This window comes from Dermochelys coriacea, chromosome 1, assembly GCF_009764565.3.
Source record: "Dermochelys coriacea isolate rDerCor1 chromosome 1, rDerCor1.pri.v4, whole genome shotgun sequence".
NCBI lineage: Eukaryota > Metazoa > Chordata > Testudines > Dermochelyidae > Dermochelys > Dermochelys coriacea.
This window is the reverse complement of record NC_050068.2, coordinates 331,755,849-331,782,977: the sequence shown is the minus strand read 5'-3', so window position 1 is coordinate 331,782,977 and position 27,129 is coordinate 331,755,849. Positions and strand designations below refer to the sequence as shown.

The 27,129-nt window shown below is 41.0% G+C and overlaps 1 protein-coding gene across 2 annotated transcripts in view; it reads right to left on the bottom strand.

The window, feature by feature from the left end:
• Positions 1-5,376: 5,376 nt before the first annotated feature.
• LOC119855839 (guanine nucleotide-binding protein G(i) subunit alpha-1) overlaps positions 5,377-27,129 on the bottom strand; it is a 67,573-nt gene continuing 45,820 nt past the window's right edge. Inside the window, exons 5-10 of one of the 2 annotated variants that reach the window (XR_006275831.1) lie at positions 23,244-23,372; positions 11,775-11,904; positions 10,246-10,399; positions 7,868-8,074; positions 6,859-7,746; positions 5,377-6,598 (exon numbers count right to left, since the gene is read on the bottom strand). Coding sequence is in view for 1 of the 2 variants with exons in the window: in XM_038402650.2 (XP_038258578.1) it covers positions 7,884-8,074; positions 10,246-10,399; positions 11,775-11,904; positions 23,244-23,372 (604 nt within the window). In the remaining variant the exon portion in view is untranslated. Of the gene's footprint in view, positions 7,747-7,867; positions 8,075-10,245; positions 10,400-11,774; positions 11,905-23,243; positions 23,373-27,129 lie in introns of both variants that reach the window. The other variant, XM_038402650.2, reaches the window with a different exon arrangement.

Below are 27,129 nucleotides of genomic sequence, written 5' to 3'. Positions count from 1 at the left end.
ATTGAATGATTTTTTCACAGGTGGGTAAGATATAGCAGCGAAATGAAGTCTAGCAAAGCTAAACAGATCCCTGAGTGTTTCAAAGACATATATTCCAAAACACTCCAAGAGCTGAATAGTATCAGGTGGCAGCCATGTTAGTCTGTATCCACAAAAAGAACAAGGAGTCTGTGGCACCTTAAAGACTAAACAGATTTATTTGGGCATAAGCTTTGTGGGTAAAACACCACTTCTTCAGATGTGTGGAGTGAAATTACAGATGCAGGCATTATATAATAACACCACGCATCTGATGAAGTGGTGTTTTACCCACAAAAGCTTATGCCCAAATAAATCTGTGAGCCTTTAAGGTGCCACTAGACTCCTTGTTGTTTTCAAGAGCTGAATGTGTCTCTGAATGAACAAAAAATATTTCCACTTAGCATGGTATGCCCTTATAGTAGAGTCTTTTTTGCTCTGGGCCAAAACATCCTGAAGCTTCTATCCACAGAACTAAGCCAATGAGCCTCCAAGCTGTCAGATGTAGACAGTCTGGGTCCAGGTGGAGACCCAATGGTTGATGGTAATCACAGCCCATGCAGCCATAAAATAAGGAGACTGCCAGAGAAAGGAAAGAAGGAGTAAGATTCTCTACAACGAATCCAAGTTCTTTGAACTCAGCATAAAACATGCCACCTCCGGCCTTATAAAAAGCATGCTGTCATAGTAGCAGGGTCTCTTCCCCTTTCAGAAGAGAGGCCTTTTTCTAGAAAAATTAGGATCCTTTTGTTGGAACTGAAATAAAAAAGATGGAGGCCTCTACCTGGAGAATAAGAGAGATCTGCTTTGCTTCCTCTTCTGCAATTGTAAAGAACCAAAGAGACTCAAAATCCTCAGAAAGTAAGCACTTTGTCAGCTCTTGACTTAAAAAACCCTCAAAAGGAAGGTCCACGATCGTGGCTTGAATCTCTTTTGGAATGCCTGACAACTGCAGCCATGGTGTTCTCTGCATAGAATGGTTTACAGTGACCATTGACCATGCTCTAGCACCAGAGGCAACCAGGAAGACCTGCAAAACTATCTTCGTCACAACAGGCCTTCCATAGCCACTGCCTTAGTTGAGTCTCTGGTCTTTTGAGGAAGCTTACCCATTTACTGTAACACTTTGTCCTCACTGCAGGAAGTTGTACTTCACCCACATGACTTGATAGTTGGCTATATGAACCTGAAAACATGCAAAGGAGTAAACTCCTCTCCCCAGAATGTCCATCTTCTTGGGCTCTTTATCTCTGGGCATAGATTTAGGTGGCCCAAGCAGCTCAGCATTTTCAATGAGCCACTGTCACAACCAAAGTTCCAGGGATTGGATGAGTAAAACAAGTACTCAAAGCCCCTTAGGGGGAACTTGGTTCCTGCAATCTCCCCTCTTAGATGTGGCCAAGACAGACTCCAATGTTTGCCACAGGACCTTGGCAGGCTCAAGAATGCCTTCATTAGTAGGCATGGAATCTCTAAGATGTCCGCCATTCTTTTAAGGAAATCATGGAAGGTCTTGAAATAGCCTATTGTGGATGTATTAGATGGAGCCACAACTTTGTCAGGTGACAAAGATCATATGGTCAGGTGAATAGGCTGATCCTCATATTTCTCAATCAGGTATTTTCCCTTGTTATGAGATTCTTGCTCGAACTCTGAAGGAATTCATGGTAAGATGACTGAGGCACTCGTAGATGATTCTTTAGGAGGTGGCAACCTTACACTGGATCTCGATACAGCTGAATACAAAGTAGAGAGGGTGAGACCAAGGATTCCACAGAAGCCAATAAGGTCAGGACTGAGTCTCATAAAGGAAGGGCAAATAGTTCCCCATAAGTGGAAATCAGAACATGAGAGCACACTGAAGCATGGGATCTGTGGTGAGAGGGGCTCCTTCCAAGGCTACTTCCAAGGCTACACTCAGGCATCAACCTAGGCAAAGGAGATCCCATAGGCGAAGGGGTCCTACTGCCATGTGAAGGTGATGCAGTTTAACAGAATCCTTCTAGAGAAGGAGCTAGTCCCTGAGGTGTAGGAACAGAAAGAGACTCACAGCATGAGAAAGAGGCATTGGTACTTGTCACGAGGCAAGTATACCCAATCACCCTCGGGGTGAGGCAAGGGCGATAGCCCCACGGTTAAGTCAATATGGCTGCGCTCAGCCTCAGGGCTCCATGGCCCAATGCTGGGCACCAATAGGGCTCACCTTGCTGGCATGTAAAGCGCAGCCCTATGGCCAGTCAATGGGACTCCCCTTGGCTGCAAGGAAGCGCGGCTTAATGGCCAGAGTCAATAGAAGGGGGTTTAGTGGGCTGCCCCCCAAAGGGGGGGTGGCCAGTTAGGGGGACCCAGACCCTCCCATTTCCATCAGGTACCAGCCCAGGGCCCTGGTAGAGGCGAAGCGGTTCGCCACAAAGTTGGTGGGGAATCCGCCTGCAACCCGCCGACTGCTGCACAGACACTGGCTAGTCCCTCCTTGGCTACTTTCTACCTTGACTCCTGCAGTTGAAGTCTGGGTATCGTCAGAGTCTCCATGCTACTTGGGCAGCACGGCCCTCGGCAGCTGCAATCTCCCTGGGACATCTGCCAGTACCTGTGTACCTGTCCAGGTCTCAGCGCTCTCGTGGCCTGGACTTCCAGCTGCTCCCAACTGAGCTGAGTTGCTCCCTTTTATACTGCAGCAGTTGGACCAGACCCAGCAGTGGTGAGGGAGTGTGGCTTCTGCTGCCAAGTACTGGTTTAACCCCTTCGTCTCCCATGTAGGGCAAGTATACCCCGTCACAATACTGTAGAGGTTGGATGAAGAGAAATTTTCATCTTTGGTACTCAGGGCTCTGGTATCAGTACAGATACAGGAGAGACATCCATAAAAGTGGATTCTGGTTCTAGAGAGATGGTATATAAAAGCAGCCATGGTGGACATAGGAAGCAATACTGATGGTGATGGAATTGTGACAGATGGTACCAATGCTGAGGTCTCAGAATTCTTATCAGGATGCGGTACCAATGCCAATGATGCCAATGGATAATGTCAGTCACCAAAGATAGAAGACACTTTGAAGCAGTTTTTGAAGCAGGAACAGACTGCTTTTGAGGAAGAACCTCAGAATCTACACTACACAATGTACTTTCCATTAGAAACAAAGTTAATTGGGATGAGGAGCCCTTTGTGGGAGCTCAGAAAAAATTACAAATGGCACACTCAGAGATATGAGACTCCCCTAAACAAAACATTTTCTATGTGCATCATTGGCAAGCATAGGGATCCTGCAAGCAGGGCATATTTTAAAGCCCAGAAACCTATTTTCAGCCATCAGACCTACTCTCCAGTACCATGATGATATTCAAAAGAAAAAAAAATAAAAAACTTATCAAAACTAATTCTAAATGTAAGAACTATGGGGAAGCTGGGGGATACCCTGGGCTCTGACTCACTACCATGGGCAATGAAAAGGACCTGTGTGGTGGTTAAGGCTGCTCTCTCCTTTTTACCCTTGCTGTAGGGGGCGTTAGGGTAAGCAGGATGCAAGCGTAGCCCCAGTAGAAACTTCTGGCTAAAAGATTCTTGGCTAACGCACCTAGAGTGATAGCTGTTTGGACAAATACTCAAAGAAGATACTTCCAAGTCATATACGATAGGTTTTTACTTGGCTGTGGAGCCTAACAGATTCACACCTTGCAAGTTTCTCCATGATCCTTTGTACTCTTATCAAAAGACTGAACATTTCAAAAGCACAAAGATCTTATTTTAGTATTCTTGTAGATTTTAAATTGGCTAGATTAATTTATTTCTAGGCACCATAGGCATAACTGATAAATCATACACAGGCAAACTCTGAACATGCTCAGCTAAGAGGTAGTTAATGTTGTGATAGACTATCCCAAAGTATCACTAGGTTTAAGCATGTCTCTGGTTCCATTAAAAATCTTAATATATTGGTCATTTATGGTGAAATGTAAAACACACACAAGATGGAGGGAAGGTGTGCTGTTTCTTTAAAACTGTCGCAGGGAGCTGGACAAGAGGTGGACTGAGGAAGATTCTAGACTGTAGCATTACAGTGAAGCAGAGAGAAAAAGGAAGACAGATCCAGTAACTTCAGGGGTACCACTTTTCTGATCTAATCCAGTTCATTGATCCATGTTAGAGGGAAGCTACAATTTCAAGTGTCAAAGGTGTTGGTGTCACAAGCTGATGTCATTTTGGTGGTTCACACACATTTTGGTATCATTTTGACTCTATTCTGGAAAGCAGCAACTCTGAAAGCGTCCCTAGCCTCTGTTTGCCAGAAGCTAGGAATGGGCCACTTGACGATTACCTGTTCTGTTCATTCCCTCTGGGGCACCTGGCATTGGCCACTGTTGGAAGACAGGATACTGGGCTAGATGGACTTTTGATTTGACCCCATATGGCCATTCTTATGTTGATCTGACCCAGTATGGCCGTTTTTATGTTCTTATAAAGTGACAGATGTCATGATAGTTATCTGCATACACACTTCCTGCAGGATGCTATTGCTACGAGGGCTAACACTGTCTTTGGATGCATGAGCAGGGAAATACCAAGAAGTGAGGTGACATTACCTGTGTATACAGCATTAACGAGATTATTACTGGAATACTATGCCCAGTTATGGTATCTACAATTCAGAATGGATGTTAGAAAACTGGAAGAGGACTCAGAAGAGCTGTAAGAGTGATTTCAAGATCTGGAAAACCTGTCTTACAGTGAGAACCCTTAGACATGCATTTAGTGTATGGAAGAGAAGGTTAAGAGATAATTTGATTATGGTCCATCAGTATCTACATACAGGGAGACAATTTGTTAGTAGATAGTTCTTTATATCTGACAAAGACAAACACTCTCCAATAGGCTGGAAGATAAAGCTCAAGGGATGGTGGGATTCTCCATCATTTGAAGTCTTTCAGATTGGATGACTTTCTAAAAGATATGCTCTAGATCAACCAGAAGTTATGGACTTGATGCAGTAATTAGTGGGTGAAATACCATGGCTTGTGTTACACAGATCAGGCTAGATCTTCATAATAGCCCCTTTAGGCCTTAAAATGCATGAAAAAGAACAGCTTATTTTGTATACACCATTCCATAAATGTAAGACCCAGACTTGTGAGATTCCCACCATAGAACCAGTATCAGTTCCACGGTAAGGTGGGGGGGGGGGGGAGAAAGGAGGAGAAATCTTCATGGAAATTTGTCCAGCTGCCAACCCAGCAGGTCAAAAGAGAAAAGTCCATCAGTCTGGAATGAAAAGCTCATGAGGAGATATATTTTCAATGCACTTGTTTAGTATAGGACAAAAAATTGTGTACATACTTCAAGAAAGAAAATATACTTTTTTAAAAAAAAAATCTCAATTTTATTAGGATGTTAGTAAATTATACAGGATACAGTTCAGGAATCCATCAGCAATGGTCATCAATGTGTGCTCATATTTATTTTACTTACATACACTCTGATGTGAATTTACTCACAATTTCATTTCTTTTCATTTCTATTCACTATCTTCACAAAGTGGATGCAGCAGGTCTTCCATCAGTAAATTTAATGAAAAACATTTCTCTTAGGCAAGGCACAAAGAATTTAGACAAATTTTCAATAATTTTTGATTAATCCCAATTTTTTTTTTACATCAAGTACAAAGACAACAAGTTAAATAGTCACAAAATATTTCAGTGATACATAAAATCAGTTGTGAATGCAGCATGATAATTCACAATTCAAAGCAGTATGAATTTGATGTAAACCGTTTACCATAATTGCTTACTAAAAGAGCTTGTTCTGTGTGAACATTTTCAATAAATTAATATTACTGCTCCTTTGTTTTACTCTCATTTGAAAATATTTAGAAATTCCAAAGCAAATAATGAAAAATTACAAGAATGAAAAGAGCTGAGATATGAACTATTTCAAGGCCATTTGACAGCCTGAAAAAAAGAATACACAATCAAAAATGAGTTAATACTTTAAAATAACTCTAGTTAGACATTTAGAATGAACACTTCTAAGCATATGCATCTGTAAGAAAAAATGGAAAACTAGCAACAGTTTCAGAGGTGTTCTTGTCTTGGACAAAGTAATATGATGTACGGTAGTTACATACAATGTTCTAACAAGTATAGAAAGTAATATTTCTAAATTTGTTGTGATTACATTTCTTAGGTGACCAAAATGCTCAGGACAACCATCTAAGAACTTATTTACAAAATAAAAGCTTATTTCAGTTTCAAATGTATAAAAATCAGTTTTGGCACTACCCATAAGGCAATGCATAATATACTCCTTACATAGTAAATGATACAATGAAAGGTAAAGTTAACTGAAAAGAAATTCTATGCAATATTATTTAAAGGGACACTGTCAGTTTAAAAATCACACAAGTGCACACCATTAGAAGTCAACATTAGCAAATTACCACGTCATATGGATATCGGAAATACTGAAGATTTTCTTTATATTTGAAACAGAAAATATCTGTACTATATTTGATAGCACTGTGCATTGTTTTTGGTAGTGTCTGATGTTTTCATGACTACCAATAATTTGTAGAACTAGTTTCCTTACCTACAATTAATAAAAAGAAAAGGAGTACCCGTGGCACCTTAGAGACTAACAAATTTATTAGAGCATAAGCTTTCGTGAGCTACAGCTCACTTCATCGGATACATTTAGTGGAAAAACCCGTTTTTCCACTAAATGCATCCGATGAAGTGAGCTGTAGCTCACGAAAGCTTATGCTCTAATAAATTTGTTAGTCTCTAAGGTGCCACGGGTACTCCTTTTCTTTTTGCGAATACAGACTAACACGGCTGCTACTCTGAAACCTACAATTAATAGCAACACATTAGGAGCCTGATTCTAATTCCAGGGAATGAAAAGAAAAAAAGGCTTCTTGCTCTCAAGTTTTGCCACTGATTTTTACGAGAGTTTTTACGAAAGTTTTGCCACTCACAGGAGAAAAAGATAAATAGACAAAATACATTTTAAAAAATTTAATCTCTGTTATTGATCCTAATAATTTCTTTTTACATTGCCAACATCTTGGGTAATGAAAATTAACTAATCTGGTTTCAGTTTCTCGGTGTTGTAATGTTTGGGCTGAAAAGATTGCAAGAAAAGTTTATTTGTAATCAGTTGTTTCCACTGGAATTTTAATAAATCAAAGAAACCTTTCATTAGCCTTGAAATTTTTAAGAGCTTTTTCAAAACCTAAGGTTAGGGACAAACTTGAATTCACAGTGTCCCTTTAAATCTGAGCAAGCGTAAGATTATTTAGACTACCAAGAAACCTGTAACACTTGGTTTTGCAAACAAAACCTAATAAGTCAGCATGCATATTTAAGATGAAACAAAAATTAACTTTTACAAGATGTTTAAATAATCCAAAGATGGGAGGAAAAAAAAAAAAAGATTTACCCCCCCTTCAGAGCATTCTAATAAAACGTGGAAACTTTGGAACACAAATCAAGTTATTAAAATATTCTGTTCAATGGTCATACAAATAACATTCCTACAATTACAAGTATACATACAATTAAGATACTTTTCATTGTTACCTAATATGTAATTAATTAAATTTACAAGACAAACATAAATAAAGCTGTTAAAACAGGCAAGTACAGTACTGGTCTGTCTTTCAGCACAAATTGTTTTGTACTTCTGTCTTCTTAAAACCCCATCAGGTTAGAAGTTTGTGAAATCATTCTTCAAATCTAAAAATAAAGATCAAGAGAATTAGATTCCTATATACATGTACAAATGCTCTATATTACTGAGGCATATACAAATTGATGAAAAGTCCTATTACTCATTCTGGTCAAGGAACACAATTACCATTGAATGCAAAGTCTTAGAAGAGGCCACAGTCTTTTAGATTATTTTTTATGATGACGTCAGTTACAGCATCAAAAACAAACTGCACATTCTTGGTATCTGTGGCACATGTGAAGTGAGTATAGATTTCCTTTGTATCCTTTCTCTTGTTCAGATCTTCAAATTGACACTGGATGTACGCAGCTGCCTCTTCGTAAGTGTTGGATCCTGAAGGAAGGGAAAAAAAGTTGATCAATAAACACTAAATTTCAGGCTAAGTGTCTACACTTACCGGGGATTCAACGCACAGCAATCAACGCATCGGCAGTCAATTTAGTGGGTCTAATGAAGACCGTCGATTGCTCTCCCGTCAACTCCTGTACTCCACCAGAACAAGATGTGTAAGGGGAGTCAACAGGAAAGTGTCTTCAGTTGACATGGTGTAGTGTGGACCCCACGGTAACTATATTATTCACATAGCTGAAGTTACGTAACTTGGATTGATCTCCCCCTGTAGTGTAGACAAGGCCTAAGAGGCAATGAATACTATACACTTTGAAGGAAGTCATGAACTATTTTTTAAAAACTGCTAGACAGTTTCTTTAAAAATGGAAAAATGTTATGCCTTTTAAGTAACTGCACAACTACTGTTTTAAGGTACAGTATAAAACTCTTGCTGGTGGTAAAACATACTGGATTATTAATGTTTTAAGTTATATATACAGAAGGCTAAGGTCTCAAACGAACTCCCACTTGCATGGGAGTTTTACCCTTGACTTCAATGGGAAGTCAATCAGGTTATTAAAGAGCTCTAACTGCTCTGCAAACAGAAGTGATGTTTTGTTTCCATGGAACTGTTTGTTCATGTTTTCAGATTAAATACTAAGGAAATTAAATACTGAGGGAACAAAAACAAAAAAAACCTTCCCTCATTCCATTTATTTTTGTTTCCACTCACTTTTCTTTTTCATGGAGCTTTCTTCCATCCCCACCTGTCCAAATTTGTATTTGGCCTATTCCCTCTTTTCTCCCAGTTTTAATTATATTTTTTCAAGTAAGTATTCTCTGCACAAGAGAATGATAGAATTTTATATAATTATGTAAATAAAATAAATCTACCAATAGGTAGTAGAAAACTACCTAAATACAGACCACTGCTGAATTACATCATCCTCTCTTCCTAAAGAATTCTTGCATACCGTATTTTCCCTTCCAATGTGTTTAAAAAAAATTAAATGCTCTAAACCTCTTTAGGAGAAAATCCTATGATTGTAAAGGTTTTGGAGCAAAATGGAGTACAGGAAGAGCCTAATCAGAATAAATTGGAAAGAATCTCATCACAAAGAATGTTTAAACACTTTAAATACTGAACGAACCAAATATTTGTATGAATTCTTCCCCAGTGTTTCCAAATATTCCATGTATTTGAAAAGATGTTTGACATCAGCTTTCAATAAACCATGAATGTAACAATACTTCTGATTACAGTTAAATATTTTAAATTCTTGTTTAATGTTAGGTTTCAGAGTAGCAGCCGTGTTAGTCTGTATTCGCAAAAAGAAAAGGAGTACTTGTGGCACCTTAGAGACTAACAAATTTATTAGAGCATAAGCTTTCGTGAGCTACAGCTCACTTCATCGGATGCATTTGGTGGGAAAAAAAAAAATTTTTTTTTTTTTTTCCCACCAAATGCATCCGATGAAGTGAGCTGTAGCTCACGAAAGCTTATGCTCTAATAAATTTGTTAGTCTCTAAGGTGCCACAAGTACTCCTTTTCTTTTTGTTTAATGTTAGTAATTGTCCTACTATGCTCTCAAACCACCACCTTAGAATACATCTCTGTTGGAAAGACTATCATCATTGGCATTGAGAGTTGCCATTTTGTAAGCTGTTACAAGTTTGGGACAGTTTTCTCACTTTATATGTATAGTTTTTCATATCTCTGAGCTGCAGTTAACTGTATTTTAGGATATTTTTAGACCTGGTCGTGGGCTTTTCAGGCTGTCAATGCTCGCAGCCCAGAGATAGTGAATACTGGTCTATCAGGAGCATTCCTGCTCTACAACGAGCAGTTATAAGGCGAAATTCTCTTAGTCTTACTCATATTCATAGTTCTATTGATTCTGCTGACTACTCATGTAAGTAAGAAAAGCAGCATTTGGCACATACTTTAAAGTGACTAAAAGTGGCATAGTAAAGTTTCATGTTTATGTTACTCAACTTTCATATCAAATTGGCTCAGTTTACAACTAAAAAACTGTTTCCCCTAACTGCTAGCTAAGGACACAACTTTGATTCCAGATTAAACTGCTTCTTACTGGTGATTCATGCATCATAAAACCAGGAATAAGATTCCATTACTGGAAGTGACTTGACTTCCCACACAAGTAGCAGAGTACCTGCATATTCAGGGTAGCAAATAGTGAGGGGACTCCTTTTGATTTTTTCTTCAAAGAGATCCTTCTTGTTTAGGAAAAGAATAATAGAAGTGTCTGTAAACCATTTATTGTTGCAGATGCTGTCAAACAATTTCATACTTTCATGCATCCGATTCTGCAATTGAAAAGAAGATATTTCAGCCTACCCTCCATTACCCTTTTCAATAGTAATGAAATCAGGAAACGTATACCTGTTTAATACAGTGAAACTCTAGCAATGGAGTAATAAAGTCTCCTGTACAAGTGTTTTTGTATATTGAATCCCAGAATCCTACCCATGATGTATAAAACGGAGAACAAGATCATCAAAGCACTATTTCCTATAATATTTTTGGCGGCATTGAGGTGAGTAAATTCTTAATTTTTGTTTTATTTTTCATTTACTTATGACTGTAGTTTTGAATGTCTAACAATTGCACAGTTTAGTGTCTCTTTTCCATACATAACTGCAAATGTTATAAAGAAAAAAAAAAGAGTCCAGGGAAGACAGCGACCTTTAAGTGGAAATTGATTACTGCACAAATCCTCTAAAAGTAGTTAGAAAATCAAATATGGCAGCCCTGCCTGATAGTCAAGTACTCCAGTGTTACCAGGAGACCAAATGAATAGTGCTTTTCGCCAAAAGTGATTTACTCACAAACATTTTCCAGACATGCGTATAACCTATGCCATGCTTCTAACTGTTTACGCCAGTAGACTACTACACACCCGGGACACAATTTGCCTAGGCTTGATTTGAAGGCTACTTCCTTATTCCTCAAATTACAGTCTACTGGAGAGTCAGCACACAGAAGCACTTCACTTATTAAACCAGCTAGAGAGCAACACAGACTAGGATCATTCTTGTCAGCTCCATGAATGAAGAGTGGTGCTAGTTTGTGGCTGCTTCCGCTAGGGGAGTCTGATCCTGAAAGAAGAGAAAAGAAGAGTAGCCAGAAAGAAAAACCAAAGAAACGAAGAAATAGCTAGAGAAGACCAGCAAATGCAGGGAAAATGATCAGAGAAAGAGACATACAGAAAGGAAGACTGAAGGACTGGAAACTAGGTTAAAAAAAAAAAAGAAAGAAAAATAAAACACACACAGGGAAAAGTCAAAGTGGTGGCTAAATAAGCCATATGGTTTTCCACTAAAAATTGTTTGAACCACCAAAATTTGTCATTGTAACCCCCTACTACGCAATTTTAAAAAAAGCGTTCACCCCGTTACCTAATTTAAAAATAGAATGTCTTTTGGAACATGGAAAAGAGCTACTTGTAAACAAAAGTATCTAGTAAGAATTTCTTTCTAGATATTTTCTTATACCAGTAATATTCAAAGAGATGGCATTTTCTTCACCATTTCTACTCTCCCCTGGGACATTTGCAAGTGGAAACTACTTTCTTGTGAAAACAGAGGATATACACACTTTTCATAAAGGGTTTAACTTCCTTCAAGATTATTTAGTTTCTATTTCCTCTTCTCCCCCTTCCTTCAAGATTAGTTTACTTACCATTTCCTCATCTTCTGCTAGGACCAAATCATAATCACTGAGCGCTACACAAAAGATTATTGCTGTAACTCCCTCAAAGCAATGAATCCACTTCTTCCGTTCTGATCTCTGGCCTCCTACATCAAACATTCTGCAAAACAGAAAAATAAGATAGTGTTGAAATTCCAGCCTTCTGAATACTATACATAAAATTTGAGAGCAGACTGTACTAATCTGATCACACAATTTTATGGCAAAAGAGTATTCAAGTTTTAGAGTAACACCCTAGTGTTGAAAATTAATTTTAATAAAGCCTTAAAAATCTCTTCAATACAATAATTTGCATTACTTCCTAGCAAAAATTACTTTGAAACTAAAGCAAATAAAATGCCCTGCAGAAGTAAACGTGATCTGTACTACACAGTTTCTCTGCAACTGTTTATGGCTGCAAGATGTCAAAACCCACTGCAAAATATGCACCTGGATTTAGTTTTACTACACTACTTGAATAAAGAGCTTTTCAACTTCTTTGGCTTATTGAAAAAAAAAAATACTAGCACTAAAAATACAAAAATACCATGAAAAAATTTGTTTTCTTACACAAATGCTCTGAGCTAGAGTGCAAAATCCTGTACACTTAGAAGCACAGAGTAATTATGTGTTTCACTGCTTTGGGGGAAGTTTTATAAAAACACTTGGATTATACTCTGAAAATTGAGTAAAAGTTACATTTCCAGTTTTTATTTTCATTGTTTCAACATTTCTAAATCAAATTTACACAGTTTATCACTCAAACTATAATTTTTCTAACTTTCAGCTTTTCAAATTCAGCCTAGAAGTTAAGTTGGGTTTTGACTAGAGTACAGACATACAGCTGGGGTTTGGTAAACACGTCAGTTGCTAATGTTTAAAACATAAAAATCCAATTCGCTTTCCTATAGCTGATCAGGTTTATCTTTAAAGACCTCTAGTATATAAGCTGAGGTAAGCAGTTCAGTACCCAAGAGATGTTCTTCAAGATGTTTTAGTCAACATGGATCCCTCTGTTGGTGCACATACACCTTATGGGTGTGAGATCTGTGTCTTTTGAATAGCACTGTCCTTTGAGGTCATGCATCGAGGCTTAGGTCATCCTGATACCACTGTACAAGGCATAAAGGGCAAAGTGGTCACAACTCTCCCTCAGTTTTTTCACAATTCAAAGCTTGTGTTAGCTGAGGACTCCTAAAAGCAACTGAAGTTGCAGCTCAGGCTGGAGCTTGGGCTCTGAAGCCTAGCGAGTGCACTGGACTTCAAAATGGGATAAAAATCTTGCTGCTACTATTTTAGATTTATGCAGTGCTGAGAAGCATGCTAGGTGCTTTACAGACAACAAAAATGTTGCCTTACCTCAGAGAACATTTTTTTAAATGCAGACATGACAAAACCAGGATGGATGGAAGGATAGATAAAGTTTACAATAAGCTAGAAGTCTACAATGTTACGTGGTTATTAAAATTACTTATGTACCCTGATATATTAAAATATGTCTCTTCAAAACTTGTCCCTGTCCATTTGCATCTAAAAAGATCCTGCTCAGAAGCGAGCTATTTTTAGTAATGATTCAACAAGTCTATAAAACCACTACTGCTTGCTTTAAAACAAAACTAACCAAAAAAGCCCCAAAATCCTCACGACTTCCCACACTCCTGTTTAACTACTACTGTTTAACCCTTGTGATGCTCCACCCAAAAACTCTAAATTTTATAAAAACAACAAGGAGTCTGATGGTACCTGAAAGACTAACAGATTTATTTGGGCATAAGGTTTTGTGGGTAAAACACCACTTTTTCAGATGTATCTTATGGAGTTCTACTTCCTTTTTTAAAAAAGGCTAATCAGGCAACCAATTAGGCACAGCCTAGCTGCATGAGACATTTACATCCAAAGTAAAGGTCAAAAAGAGGAAAAACAAGTTAAAAACATCTACAAAAAGTATGAATAAGTAATCTAACAAGATGTCAGAAATTTGATAGCCAGATCTTCAGCTTCCTGAGGAACAAACAGAACTGATAATTAGGGGTCAATAACTCACAATTTGTACTACTGTCACTCCCAGGGGTTTCAAATTCCCTGGCTTTGCTAATCAGTTGCAGATCACTCTATACCTGAGGCTAGATATTCAATAGTATGGTTTTTAAATGTTACCGCTAGAAACGTAATTTTCACAGAGTTTGAAAAACAGAGTGGGGAGGATTCATTTCCATCTGCCACAACAGCTATGTTTTTTCATGACTGAAAAAAACAATTCAGTATACTTATAACCTTCTAAAGTATAGAAATGAAATACATTTCCAATGTAGTAAAAGTTTTAAAACTTGGATTGGTCAAATCATACCATGCATTTCTATCAATATAAATACTGAAAGTTTTTTTAAAAAGTGGGAACAGACACAATGGATGAGATATTTAGAACAGAAGTGCAGCTGCTGCACAGAATCACAATTATCTAGTAAATATATTTATGTAACAAATACTATTTTATAGTGAATTAATACTAAGTTTGTTGCTCTTATCATTACAAGCCATTTCAGTGTACAACTGTGTCCCCTCATAAGAACAGATTCATTAAAACAAGAAGCAACCATTATAACCATCTAATCTGACCAAGCCAAGAATTTCATCCAGAAATTCCTCCACGTCAATACCCTGTGCTTGAGCTGAAGTATTCAGCCACATATTCCTACTAAGGTATGTCATCAAGGAATGACGCAGATGGAGCAGCCAAAGTGCCTATTTATTTGTATTACCATAGGATCCTTAGCGCAGCAAAAGCAGTAGCTGTTTCTTCAAAGATCAGCAGAAGTTTCGCGAGACCTAGGGTTGGGAAGAGAGAAAGAGTAGGCAGGGAGAAGGGAGGGGGAAGGAAAAAAAAAGTATATGTGGCCCTTCCCTCAATCCACCTAAAGAATATATGAAGGAAAAGGAAAGAAGGGAAAGAGAAACCACATTAAACATCTCAAAGCCAGGTGAGAAAATTGAAGGAGCAACTGTGTCCCCTTGTAAGAAAAGATTCATTAAAACAAGAAGCAACCATTAACAACCATCTAATCTGACCAAGCCAAGAATTTCATCCAGAAATTCCTCCATGTCAATACCCTGTGCTTGAGCTGAAGTATATTATTTTACAAAGACATCTAGTTCTGACTTAAGACTTCAGGTGATGGAAAAGCCACAACCCTTGATAAGCTGTTCCAATAGTTAAGTACCCAAACTTAAAAATGTGTGGTTTATCTCAAGCCTGAATTCATCTATTTTAGACTTCTTAGGCAGCCTCTGGTCTTGTCTGCTAGAATAAATAGCCCTTTACAGATACTAACAAGTGATCAAGTCACCTCTTAACCTTCCCTTTGATAAATTAAATAAATTGAGCTTCCTAAATCTTTCACTGCAAGGTGAGTTTTCCAGACCTTGACTCATTTTTTGCAGCTCTCTTCTGAATCCTTTCCAATTTTTCAACATCCTTTTTAAAGTGTGGACACCAGAATTGGACACACATTCCAATAATGATTTCACCAATGCTGTTTAGAGGTAATACTAGCTCTCTATTCCTGCTCAACGTTTCCCAGTTTATACATCCAGGTACCCACCACGGCCCTTAAATCCTCTTCAGAATCACTGCTTTTGAGGATACAATTTGCCAATATGCAACAGTCTGGGTTGCAAATTCACCAAGCAATGGGAGAGGAAGCAAGGGAGTAAAGCAGGGGTAGCAGACACCCCTACCCAAGAAATGGCAGTCCGGAAAGAAGTGCCAGAGAACTGCAAAGAAAACAGCCCGAGTAAAATTCTCTGCTCCATTCATTGGTGACTGAAATTCTGCCAACAAGCCCAGCTGGTACTTCCTTCCCATTGGCACCTTTTATCTGCTGCTTCAGTGTAGGGTGCACAAAAGGCCCATTTCAGAGAAGGCAAGGGGGACACAGGTCACTTGTCTTGTCCCTCCTCCAAACAGACTAAGGCCATATCTACACTAGAGAGCCTACAGCAACACAGCTGTACCATTGCAGCTGTGCTGCTGTAAAATCTCCCATGTAACTGCTCTATGCCAATGGGAGAGAGCTCTCTCCTCGACATAAACAAACTACACCCAGCGAGCAGCAGTCTCCCACTGACAAAGCACTGTCCACATCAGCACTTCTGTCGGTGCAACTTATGTCATTCAGAGGTATACTTTTTTCACATCCCTGAGCAACATAAGTTATACCAAGAAAAGTGCTAGTGTACACAGCCTAAAAAGACACCAAGAGGAAAATACCAAGACTCCTACTGAGAGAGACAAGGTGGGTAAGGTAATATCTTTTATCGGACCTACTTCTGTTGGTGAAAGAGAAGCTTTAAAGCTACACAGAGCTCTTCTTCAGGTCTGGGAAAGGTAATCAGAGTGTCTCAGCAAAATACAAGGTGGAACAAATTGCTAAGCAAACACATGTTGCAAAGGATCATTCAACTTAAGTAGGCAATTAACACCTCTGCAGTCATAAAACAAAGGAGGGTTAGTGGGTTAGACTGTTATAATGAGATCTAAGACCAGTGTCCCTACTGAATCCATGATTTTTATTGTCTAGCAAAGTTATGAATTTAAGCTGTGAGGCTTTGCAAGAAACCTAGTGGCAGATCTCCAGACAACAGTGGGCAGAACTGAAGATCAGGGCTTTCTCAGCCCTGAGATTTCTCAGCAATGGGTCTGCTGAAACCCTGTCCAATACATCCCATATCACTTCTACCCGCAAAGTTCAGTGCTAATTCAGAGAAAGGGGTTCCATCTTGCCATCCCTTGTCTGCCATATTCTTGTGTGAATAAGGGTGCTTCTTCCCTCAAAAAATTGGACAGGTAGCAAGATGGGAAAGAGTAGATGGTTCTGTCACTCCACTCTGCCACATAATCTTGTGAGAACTTGAGATCAGTCTTCTCAATCTTGGAACTTTTTTTTTTGTTAAACACACACACCCACCAGCTGCCACCTCCTATACAAACAATTCTCCTTACTGTCACCTCAGAGTCTCTTTGGCTGCTGCTCATTGAAGTAACAGCTGCAGCATCTCCTGCCACAAAAGCTGCACCTAATGGGAACGTATGAACTTGTATATCCAAAAAACCTTTCATGTCAAAGATATATGCTGGCCATATGTTCACACTGATCTTCACTGTTATAAGTGATATCTGTGAACAGATTTATGATTAAAAAATTAAATTGTGTAATTTCCTGTAAAGATTGCATCCTACTTAGTCACACTTCATTCTGGTGGACTCTTGAGTAGCATCAGGAATGCTCAGAATATTTTAAAATTTCTGCAACTCTGTTGGGAGTAACTCATACAAGTCTCCAAGAGAAGCAAGAATGTTACAGCCTTCCATGCACCAAACCCTCTAAAGTATAGTTCTATTTTAAAAGATAACTATAAGTAAACAAAATGCACTTACTCAACAAACCTGGTCTGTGTGCACATGCATGCGCAATCATAACTGCTGAGTGACAAAAATTAAGATTTTACTACTATTTATTCCTGCTTGTTTTGCAGAACAAGCCCAGGTCTTGGAAAGCTAACTAGAGTTTTTTCCAGCTCATGTGTCAACAGGATGTGTAACCAAGATCCCTTTGCAGAGCCACCAGTGCCTTCCCATTGACTTCAAATTATGTGCTCAGTTACATTTGTGAAAGCCATTGATAGCCCCCAAATATATAGACAACTGACTGAATTATCATACTCCTTTCCTGCATGGGTACAGAAGATAAGTTTGGGGGAGGGGGTGCAAAAGTGGCAATAATAAAGGAAGGTTACTTACCCTTAACTGGAGCTGTTTCAGATATGTGGTTGCTATGGGCATTCACTGTGAGTGCCCATATGTGCCAGGGAGCAAAAATTTTTCAATAGTCTGCATTAGTCTGTGCCTGTACCCGTGTCCTTCATCTCCTCATGCTCCCAACTGACGGCATAAGGGGCAGTGTTGACTGACTGCCTCTCTAGCGTCTACTCTACTGCAAATCAGAAGATAATGCAAGCTAAGGGGAAGGAGGAAGGACATGAATACCCATAGGGACCACACATCTCAAAGAAGAAACAGTTACTAACATTTCGGTAACTACTGTTCTTCGATATGTGTTGCTCATGTCCATTCCAATGTAGGTGTACATGCTCCGTGTGCAGTGTTGCTGGAAGTTTTCCTCCAGTGGTATCTGTCAGGTCGACTCTGGTGCCATCAGGGTGTGGTATATAGGCACTCAACAACATGCTGCTCCTTCAGTTTCTTCTTGCCGGCAATTCCGACAGAGGGATAGGTGGGCAGGTTTTGGAATGGACATGAGCAATACATCTTGAACAACAACAGACACAGAAAGGTTAGTAACAGTTTTTTCTTCAAGTGCTTGCTCATGTCTATTCCCATATAGGTGATTCCCAATCAATCAATCAATAAATCAGGTGCTGGGATCGGAGTTTCGCTGAAACAGACTGGAAGACCACTTGACCGAAGGCTGCATCATCTCTGGATTGTTGAGTGATGGAAGAGTGCGTGGTGAATGTGTGAATGGATGAGATCGTTGCCTTGCAAGTGTCCAGGATTGGGATCTGCGCCACGAATACGGCTGAAGCAGCTTGCGATCTTGTGGAGTATGCTGTCAAGCAAGGAGGTGACACCTCTGCCAAATTGTAGTGTGTGTGGATGCAGGATGTGATCCCCAGGATAGATTCAGCCGATGGTAACATGCCCCTTGCGCTAATGGGCCCCCCCGTCTTGACAACAGCAGATTGAGGTCCCAAAACTTTAAGCAGTTCCTTGCTATGGTGATGTGGAAGTCTTTCAGAACGTTTATGATTGATACGATGCTCTGAAATGGTCTTCCAGAAGGGAGATTCTGTCCTAGTTCAAGTTGAAAACTGCTCCTATGAATTCTATCTTCTGAACCAGCAAGAGAGTTGACCTTTGTGCATTTATCAGAAGACCCAGATCCTGGAAGGTGGATTGTATGAGTTCCATGTGTGCTTTTACCAGGTCCCTGGACCAGCCTTTGCCCAGCCAGTCGCCAGGCTGTGGTAAACCAGCACACCTCCTCCAGAGGAAGGCCACCACGACTGCCAGGCAATTCATGAACATAGGTTTCCGACAGTCCAAAGGGTAATACTATGAACTGATAATGATAGTTGTTTACCATGAATGGAGGTATTTTCTGTTTCCTTGAAAAAGGGATATGTGGAAATATGTGTCCTTCAGTTGAGGGCAGCATACCAATCCCCTAGATCTAGACAGTGGATCATAAAGGCCAGGGAGATCACACGGAACTTCAGCTTCTTCATAAACTTGTTCAGGCTTCTGAGATCCCCGTTGGCCTTTGGGATCAGGAAGTGATGCAAGTAAAACCCTTTGCCTCTTAATTTCATAGGAACCTCCTCCATGCTGAGGAGCGATTGTACCTCCTAGGCCAGAAGTCTCTTGTGAGAAGGGTCCCTGAAGGATGGGGAAGGAGGGTGGGATGGAGTGGAAGAAATGAATTGCAGGGTATATCCCACTTCCACTGGGCGAACGGTTCACAAACATAGGGGCAAGATCCAGACTTTGGTCTGGTACGCCGTCCTCTGGTGTACCTTCAAAAGATCTGCTTAGAACCCGTCAATTGTTTCACAGGCGCAGACGTAGAGGCTGCTGAGGTGTGCGGCATATGCCTCCTCCGGAAGCTCTTGCTCCTCCACTGGCTGATGTCCTGCCTCTGCTGGTGCTGCGGCGGGTAAAATCGACCCATAGGTTGGGACTTGTACTGTTTACGCATTGGGGCTGAGGTGTGAAGGTCCAACAACTTTAGAGTGGCCCTTGAATTTTTTAGGCAGTAAAGCCAACCGTCTGTTTGTTCGGAAAAGAGGGAATTCCCCTCGAATGGAAGGTCCTGAATTGTTTGTTGGACCTTGTGGGGCAGTCCAGAGGATTGAAGCTAAGAGCTCCACCTCATGACCGTCTCTGTGTCCATGGTTCTAGCTGCAGCATCCGAGGCCTCCTGAAGGGATGCTTTGGCCACAGCCTTACTCTACAAGGGCCACAAATTCAGATAAGAGTTCCTTAAATGTTATTGCTGACCAGGAATTAAAATCATAGCAGCCTAGGCCCTGGTGGTTTGATATCCTCAGCTAGAGGCCCCCGTCAAGAAGGCTCCTCACCACCTCATTTGCCTCTGGTGTCGATGGCAGGGCCATGGCTGTATGCCCTCTGTGGCTCACCCTAGGCTGGTAGTCCATGAGCACCAGACTTGAAGACCCCTCTCTGGGGCCAGAGTCACTGGTACCGATTGTTCTGTAGATATTTAGAGTGGCCCAGCACAGGTCTCACTCTCTCCATGGCCCCCTGTCAAGTATAACTTCCTGCCCAATAAATCCAGCTTCCTGGCCTCTTTCACTTTTGGCGATGGGCCTTGCTGCCCTGGTCTGTCTCGTTTGTTTGCAGCAATGACTAGGGATCCTGGAGGGGGATGAGTGTATAGATACTCACCCCTTGGAGGGTTACAAAGTACTTTCTTTCCACATGCTTTGCTGTGAGCTGGAGAGATGTGGGGGGTTGCCACAGAGCCCTCATAGATTGCAAGATGGCTTCATCTGAGGGCAGAGCCACTCTTGCCGGTCACAAGAGTGCTAATATGTCCACCAGGGCAGGAGCTGACTCTGCGATCTCTACCTGTATGTCCAGGTTCTGGGCCAAATGACGCAAAAGCTCTTGGTGAGCCTTATAATCATCTTGAATGGGTGCTATGGTCATCCCCGCCACTGCCTTATCTGGGGAAAAACAACAATGAGGCTTGGACTGACACCAGGCCTTGCATGTCCTCTGTTGTTGGTGAGTCCCCCACAGGGCATCCTGTGCTTCACCCACCTCGGCACCCAGAACCCAACCCCTTTCTGAAGGGATTAGCAGGGGAGCTCTCGCTTTTGAGGTACTGAGTGGGATCACCCTACGTGAAAACCTTGGAATGGTTGAACCGTCCAAGGGGTTCACATCAGCCACAGGAGTGGCATTTGCCATTGGGTCAGTGGCCATGCCGATGGGATAGCCCTTGTGCCATGGCTGTGGAATGCCCATAGTCGACTTGATGTGTGCTCCCTCGGGAGGTGTACAATTTAGCCTCTGACTTGGAGCTAGAGGACCCACTCCTGAGTGACTATGACAGCGTGGTGCCCATCAGTGCCAGGTAGCGGTGCTGCAATGGTGAGCAGTCGAGCCCTGTAAGGAGGGACGTGATGGCAGGGTGTCGTGCCATCATTGCTGGCTTGCCCAGTACTAGCACTTGTCTCTGAGGCACAGGGTCCTGCAATGCTAGGACTGTCCCTGGTAGTCCCTGACTAGGGGGAGATGGCTCTTCACCACCTCATTTGAAGAGCCCTCTCTGGGGCCAGAGTCACTGGTACCGAGTGTTCTGTAGATGTTTGGAGAGTGGCCCAGCACAGGTCTCTCTCTCTCTCTCTCTCCCCATGGCCTTAAGGCTACTTTGGGGTAGCTATACATCTGAATCTACAACCTGATGAGGCTGACTGGGGAGGTACTGGGAACAGTTCCTTGGCTGGGAATACAATTCCACTTCTGAGTCCAATGACTAGCCTTCCTCCAGGGCCCACAGAGGGGCAGTACTATTTGGTGCCTAGGAACGGTGCTGAGGTGAGGAGACCTGCATTGACACCAGCAGGGACGGTTTCTCTCTTGATGGTACCAAAGGGGAGCTTGCTGCCTTCTGTTCACTGGCATCAACGTCGCCAATTCTTGTACTGCCAGCGACAGTGGCAACAAGTCCCTGGCTGCAACAAATACCTCCAGGGTTGACAGCACCATGACTCTGCTGGTGCCACAATGTCCCTCTGGTGTGGAAGGTTGATCTGGGACTGGACTCAGAGAGGAGTGGCCAGACTCAGGTCACACTCCACTATGCTCCCTGTGGTTGGCTTTCTTCAGAGTCGGGGAACACCCCCTCTCAGCCACCTGCTTATATTTTTTCTTCAGCATCGGTGATGGGAAATGGTGTCACAGTGGAAGAAGCACTTCACGCCAACACCGAAGTACTCAGTGATGAGTCGACTAGCTTGGCTCAATGAGGGTCGGCACACTATCTCCATCAAGATCTTTTGGCCAAAGCATCACACTGGGAGCTCATGTTCAGCTCATTATCCATCACCAGCAACAAATATTTTTCAGAGAGTCTCTGCTTTCCAGGAAAGAGTCCCCCATCCTGTAATTGAGGCCTTTATTCTGTGTTTACATTCAACCACATTTAAATGCATATTGTTTGCTTGTGCCCAGTTTACCAAGTGATTCCAATTGCTCCGAATGACGTGTCTTCCTCATTATTTACCACTCCTCCAATTTTTGTGTCATCTGCAAACTTCATCAATTATGAGTTTACGTTTTCTTCCAGGTCATTGATAAAAATGGTAAATAGTGTAGGAACAAGAACAGATTCCTGTAGGACCCCATTGGAGAGAGACCCACTCGAGACAATTCCCGATTTACAACTACAGTTTGAGACCAATCAGTTAGCCCATTTTAGATCCATTTAATGTGTGCCATGTTAATTTGATATTGCTCTAGTTTTTAAATCAAAATATAGCGTGGTACCAAATCAAACATTTCACAAAGCCTATGCATATTACATCAACACCATTACTTTCATCAACCAAACTTGTAATCTCATCGAAAAAGATATCAAGGATCTATTTTCCATAAACTCATGTTGATTTACATACTACACAGACAGTACATGCAACTCTTCCCCTGTATCCTTTTCATGCATTTGGTTGCTGAGAGAAGTGGAAGAGATTCCAAAATGTTTAGTATCAAAACACCTAATGTAGAGAGAGATAACATCTTTTAGTAAGACTTGATGCAGAGACATCTGCTCCTTAGAAGTTTCCTGAACTCTTTACAAAGTCTCATTTTTCCTTCATGAAGAAAAAAAATAGATTTGCAAAATTAGTCAGTAAACAAAGCATCATGTTGCAAACTGGGATAGAAATCAGCATTTCGATTTACTATAAAAGATATTTTGGTGGTTTCACTTCACAAATAATGAATGTTCATAGTCTGTCAGCTCTTCAATTGATTTTCAAGTAGAAGAAAAGCTGATTTTTCAATCACTAGTTCTTCAGCATTACACAAAAAGGATTATTTGAAAGAAGTTTATATATGCACATTACTCATGTAAACATGTAAGTTTACATGGGAATTAAATAGGCTTTCCTGGTGCTACAATTCAATGTTAAATATGCCTCCAAGAGGTTTGTGTTATTTCATTGTACTTGGTCTCTCACTATGAAAGTCATTCCCCTAAGCCCTTCCCTCCCCGAGGACACCCCATCTTCTCTGAAAATAGTTCCAAATGCCAAGAAATAAGTTGTGATAAAAATAAGTCACAGTTGTTAACGAACATTTAAAACTTTGAATAAAACATATAACAGGGTTATGTGTACAGCTTGAATACTCACTTAAAATGAAGATCTTTGAAAGTAAAATGAGTTTCCACTATTCCTGTAGTTTTCACTCTAGTCCTGAGAACATCCTGTTGAGTTGGTATGTAACTGGTTTGTGCTATCCTGTCCAGATCATTCAAGTAACTAAAGATAAAATAAACACTTTTAATTATTTTAAAAAAAGATATGAAATTTGCACAGATAACTTTTATAACAGATAAAATATCTTTAGCATATCTAAAAATCCTCAACTATTCAGCACATTCAGTTTAGTGTTCATCATAGACATACGCACGGACAGTATCCTTTGGGATAAAACAGAGAAAACCTGCACGCTACATTCAAGTCTTACGGGTTATTTACTTCTTTCCTGGGTATCGGCTGGTGAATCTTGCCCATATGTTCAGGGTTTAGCTGATCGCCATATTTGGGGTCGGAGGAATTTTCCTCCAGGGCAGATTGGAAGAGGCCCTGGAGGTTTTTCGCCTTCCTCTGTAGCATGGGGCACGGATCACTTGCTGGAGAATTCTCTGCTCCTTGAAGTCTTTAAACCATGGTTTGAGGACTTCAATAGCTCAGACATAGGTGAGAGGTTTATCGCAGGAGTAGGTGGGTGAGATTCTGTGGCCTGCGTTGTGCAGGAGGTCAGACTAGATGATCATGATGGTCCCTCCTGACCTTAATATCTATGAATCTATGAATTTACCAGTTTAAAAATAGAATTTTAAAAAAAGTTTGACACGTCTTTACTAGTTAAAAAATGCATACTGGAAAATATTATTCTAGAAAGAAGAAAATTTAAGCAATTCATTCCATCTTAAATAATTCTTCCTTCTAAGTCTCAGAGCGCATATGTTGTTTTCTTCCAATTGGTGCAAGCAATTATAAAGTAGGAAAACATGTAAACAGATAATACATTTCATTATCTTTACACCTATCTACAGAATTAAAATATTTTAATATGCTGTCCCTTAATGGAAATTAATAAATGTATGAAGAATGTTCCAGCCAAAATACTGAATCAACAGATGTTCATGTGACTAGGTGACTGGTTTGATGCACTGTACCATAGTAACTTTCCTTCTAGTCAGATAGTCTTGAAAATAAAGCCTTGTGTTTTGCTTTCTGAAATTCTTGAGATGCATGTCATCAATCCAGTGCTTTAAATACAGTACATATGTGATTTTTAGTCACATTCACTTTGAAAAGGAACAGAAAAAAGGAACGGCTGCCTACATGATCAGAAATTATCAACTTCAGGGATATAATTAGGGATGTTAAGTAAACTGTGCTGTCATTATGAAATTGCAGGAAAGAGAAGAGGAGGTTACTTACCTGTAACTAGAAGTTCTTCGAGATGTGTGCTTCCACTGAGGGTTATGCACATGTGCCAGAGCTTTTCAAAGTAATATTGCTCGGTGGTCCACACAGGCACCTTTGTATTGCCTTGCGGTTTCGCCCGATTGTATTCCACTGAGGGTGATTGACAAGAGGGTGCAAGGAAGATGATGGAACCGTAGAACAGAGGACCACTGCACCAAATGAGGCATCCAGCACCAAATGCACATACTAGAGCATAGTGAGAGGAAAAGGTGTGTACTGAACTCCACATGGGTGCTACATATGGCTGCAAGGGATCTATTGTGGAGCATGGCTGCGGTTGATGCTTGTGCTCTCATGGAATGGGCTTGTATCCCATCTGGTGGGGAGTTCCCTGACAATTGATAGCAACAGTTAATGCACCCTGAGACCCACTGAGAGATTCTCTGGGTGGAAATGGCATGTCCTTTAATTCTCTCAGCTATGTAAACAAATAGCCTGGGACACTTTGGGAATGGCTTCATCCTTTGTAGGTAAAAGGCCAGGGCCCTACACATGGAGGGAATGAAGTCACTGTTGCTTATTAAAGGCGTGTGGTTTTGGAAAGGGGGTAGGCAGAGTATGGGTTGGTTGAGATGGAACTGGAAAACCCCTTTTGGCAGAAACTTGGGATGCAGTCAGTGAGACCTTGTCCTTATCTAATGTGGTTAAAGCGGGGTTTGCCAGCACAGCTCCCAGTTCACCAATCCTCCTCGCTGAGGTAATGCCAACAAGGAACATGACCTTCATGGAAAGGAGAGAAAAAGAGAGCGAGGGCAGGAGGACAGCGGTTCAAAGTTCATTCAGAGTTCATTAAAGAGGTAAAGACTACGCTGAGGTCCGATCATGGAGTGATAGGCTGAATTGGCAGATATTTACATAAAAGGCCCTTCCAGAATCGCACAGTCTAGAGATGGGTAAAAATCAAATACTCTTCTACTGGAGGGTGAAGCACTAATGGTGACTGCATGCACTCTGACAGAGCTGAGATCCAGTCAGAGGAAATAGCCAAAGCATAGGGATGTCCACAGCTTTGGGGGTAAGATCTTGCTGTTGGGCCCTGGAGGTGAAGCATGTCGTTTGGCCTAGCAGGATTGCCTTGTGGAGACCTTCTGGCTATTGGAGAAGAGGTCTTGCACTGCCACTGAGCATTCTTGTGCTAATGGAGGTGTCCATTCAAAATCTACGCTGTCAAGTGTAGCTTCCATGGATCTGGATGCCTGAGTCTGCCATTGTGTTGCCAGCAGTTCCAGAAACGTCTGCAGTTGGAGCGGAGGTTGTTTCGACATGCGGAGAAGAAGGAACCAGAATTGACGACACCAGAATGGAGAGATCAGAATGGCTGTCAAACTCCGGCAGGAGAGCATGGAGGACGCGCGGGGGGGCATAGTTTATTTGGTCTGATCAATCGATGACCGGAGCGTTGCTCAGTGAGTGAGCAGACAGTCCTCTCCTAGAGGAATACTGGGTGCACTTGGTGTTGGTGTGTTATGCAAAAAGATCTCTGATTGGTGTGCCCCAGCGACCAAAGTTGTCTGTGATTATCATTTCGTGCAACTCCCATTTGTGGTCGGTTGCAAAGTTCTTGCTGAGAGAATCTATGATCGCATTCTGGGTACCAAGCAGATAGGCTGCTGACAAAAGGATATGATGTGCAATGCACCATTCCCAGAGGAATTGCCTTCATACATAGCGCTGGGGACCTTGTGCCACTTTGTTTATGTAGTATACTGTGGTGGTGTTGTCTGACATGACAAGGATGTGGCAATAGCAGATAACTGGTAAGAACATGTGATATGCTTTGTGTACTGCTCAAAGTTTGAGTATGTTTATGTGCATTCTGGACTCTCGCATGGGTCCAGGTACCTTGTGATCTCCAATGTAAGTGCCCCAGCCCAGCGGTTCTCAACCAAGGATACATGTACTCCTGGGGGTATGCAGAGGTCTTACAGGAAGTACATCAACTCCTCTAGGTATTTGCCTATTTTTACAACAGGCTACATAGAAAGCACTAGCGAAGTCAGTACAAACTAAAATTTCATACGATGTCTTGTTTATACTGCTCTATATACAAAACACTGAAATGCAAGTACAATATTTATATTCCAATTGATTTATTTTATAATTATATGGTAAAAATGAGAAAGTAAGCAATTTTTCAGTAACAGTGTGCTGTCACATTTGTAGTTTTAGGTCTGACTTTGCAAGCAAGTAGTTTTTAAGTGAGGTGAAACCTGGAGTACGCAAGACAAATCGGACTCCCAAAAAGGATACAATAGTCTGGAAAGGTTGAGACACACTGTCCCAGCCTGTGAGTGCGTGCCCATTATGAATATAACAGTTGGCAAGGATGAGAGGAAGGGCATCCTGGAGCAGACTTGTAGCGAGTCTGTCCACCACTGAAGAGAAGAGATGACTTTGGGTGGAACGTTAAATAGGGTGTGCATAGATTGGTGCAGAGGAGAATAGATTCTTTGCAGGCATAGCTAAAGACAGTGAAGATGCAGGTGGGTGAAGGGTGTGATATATGTGCACATCGCCA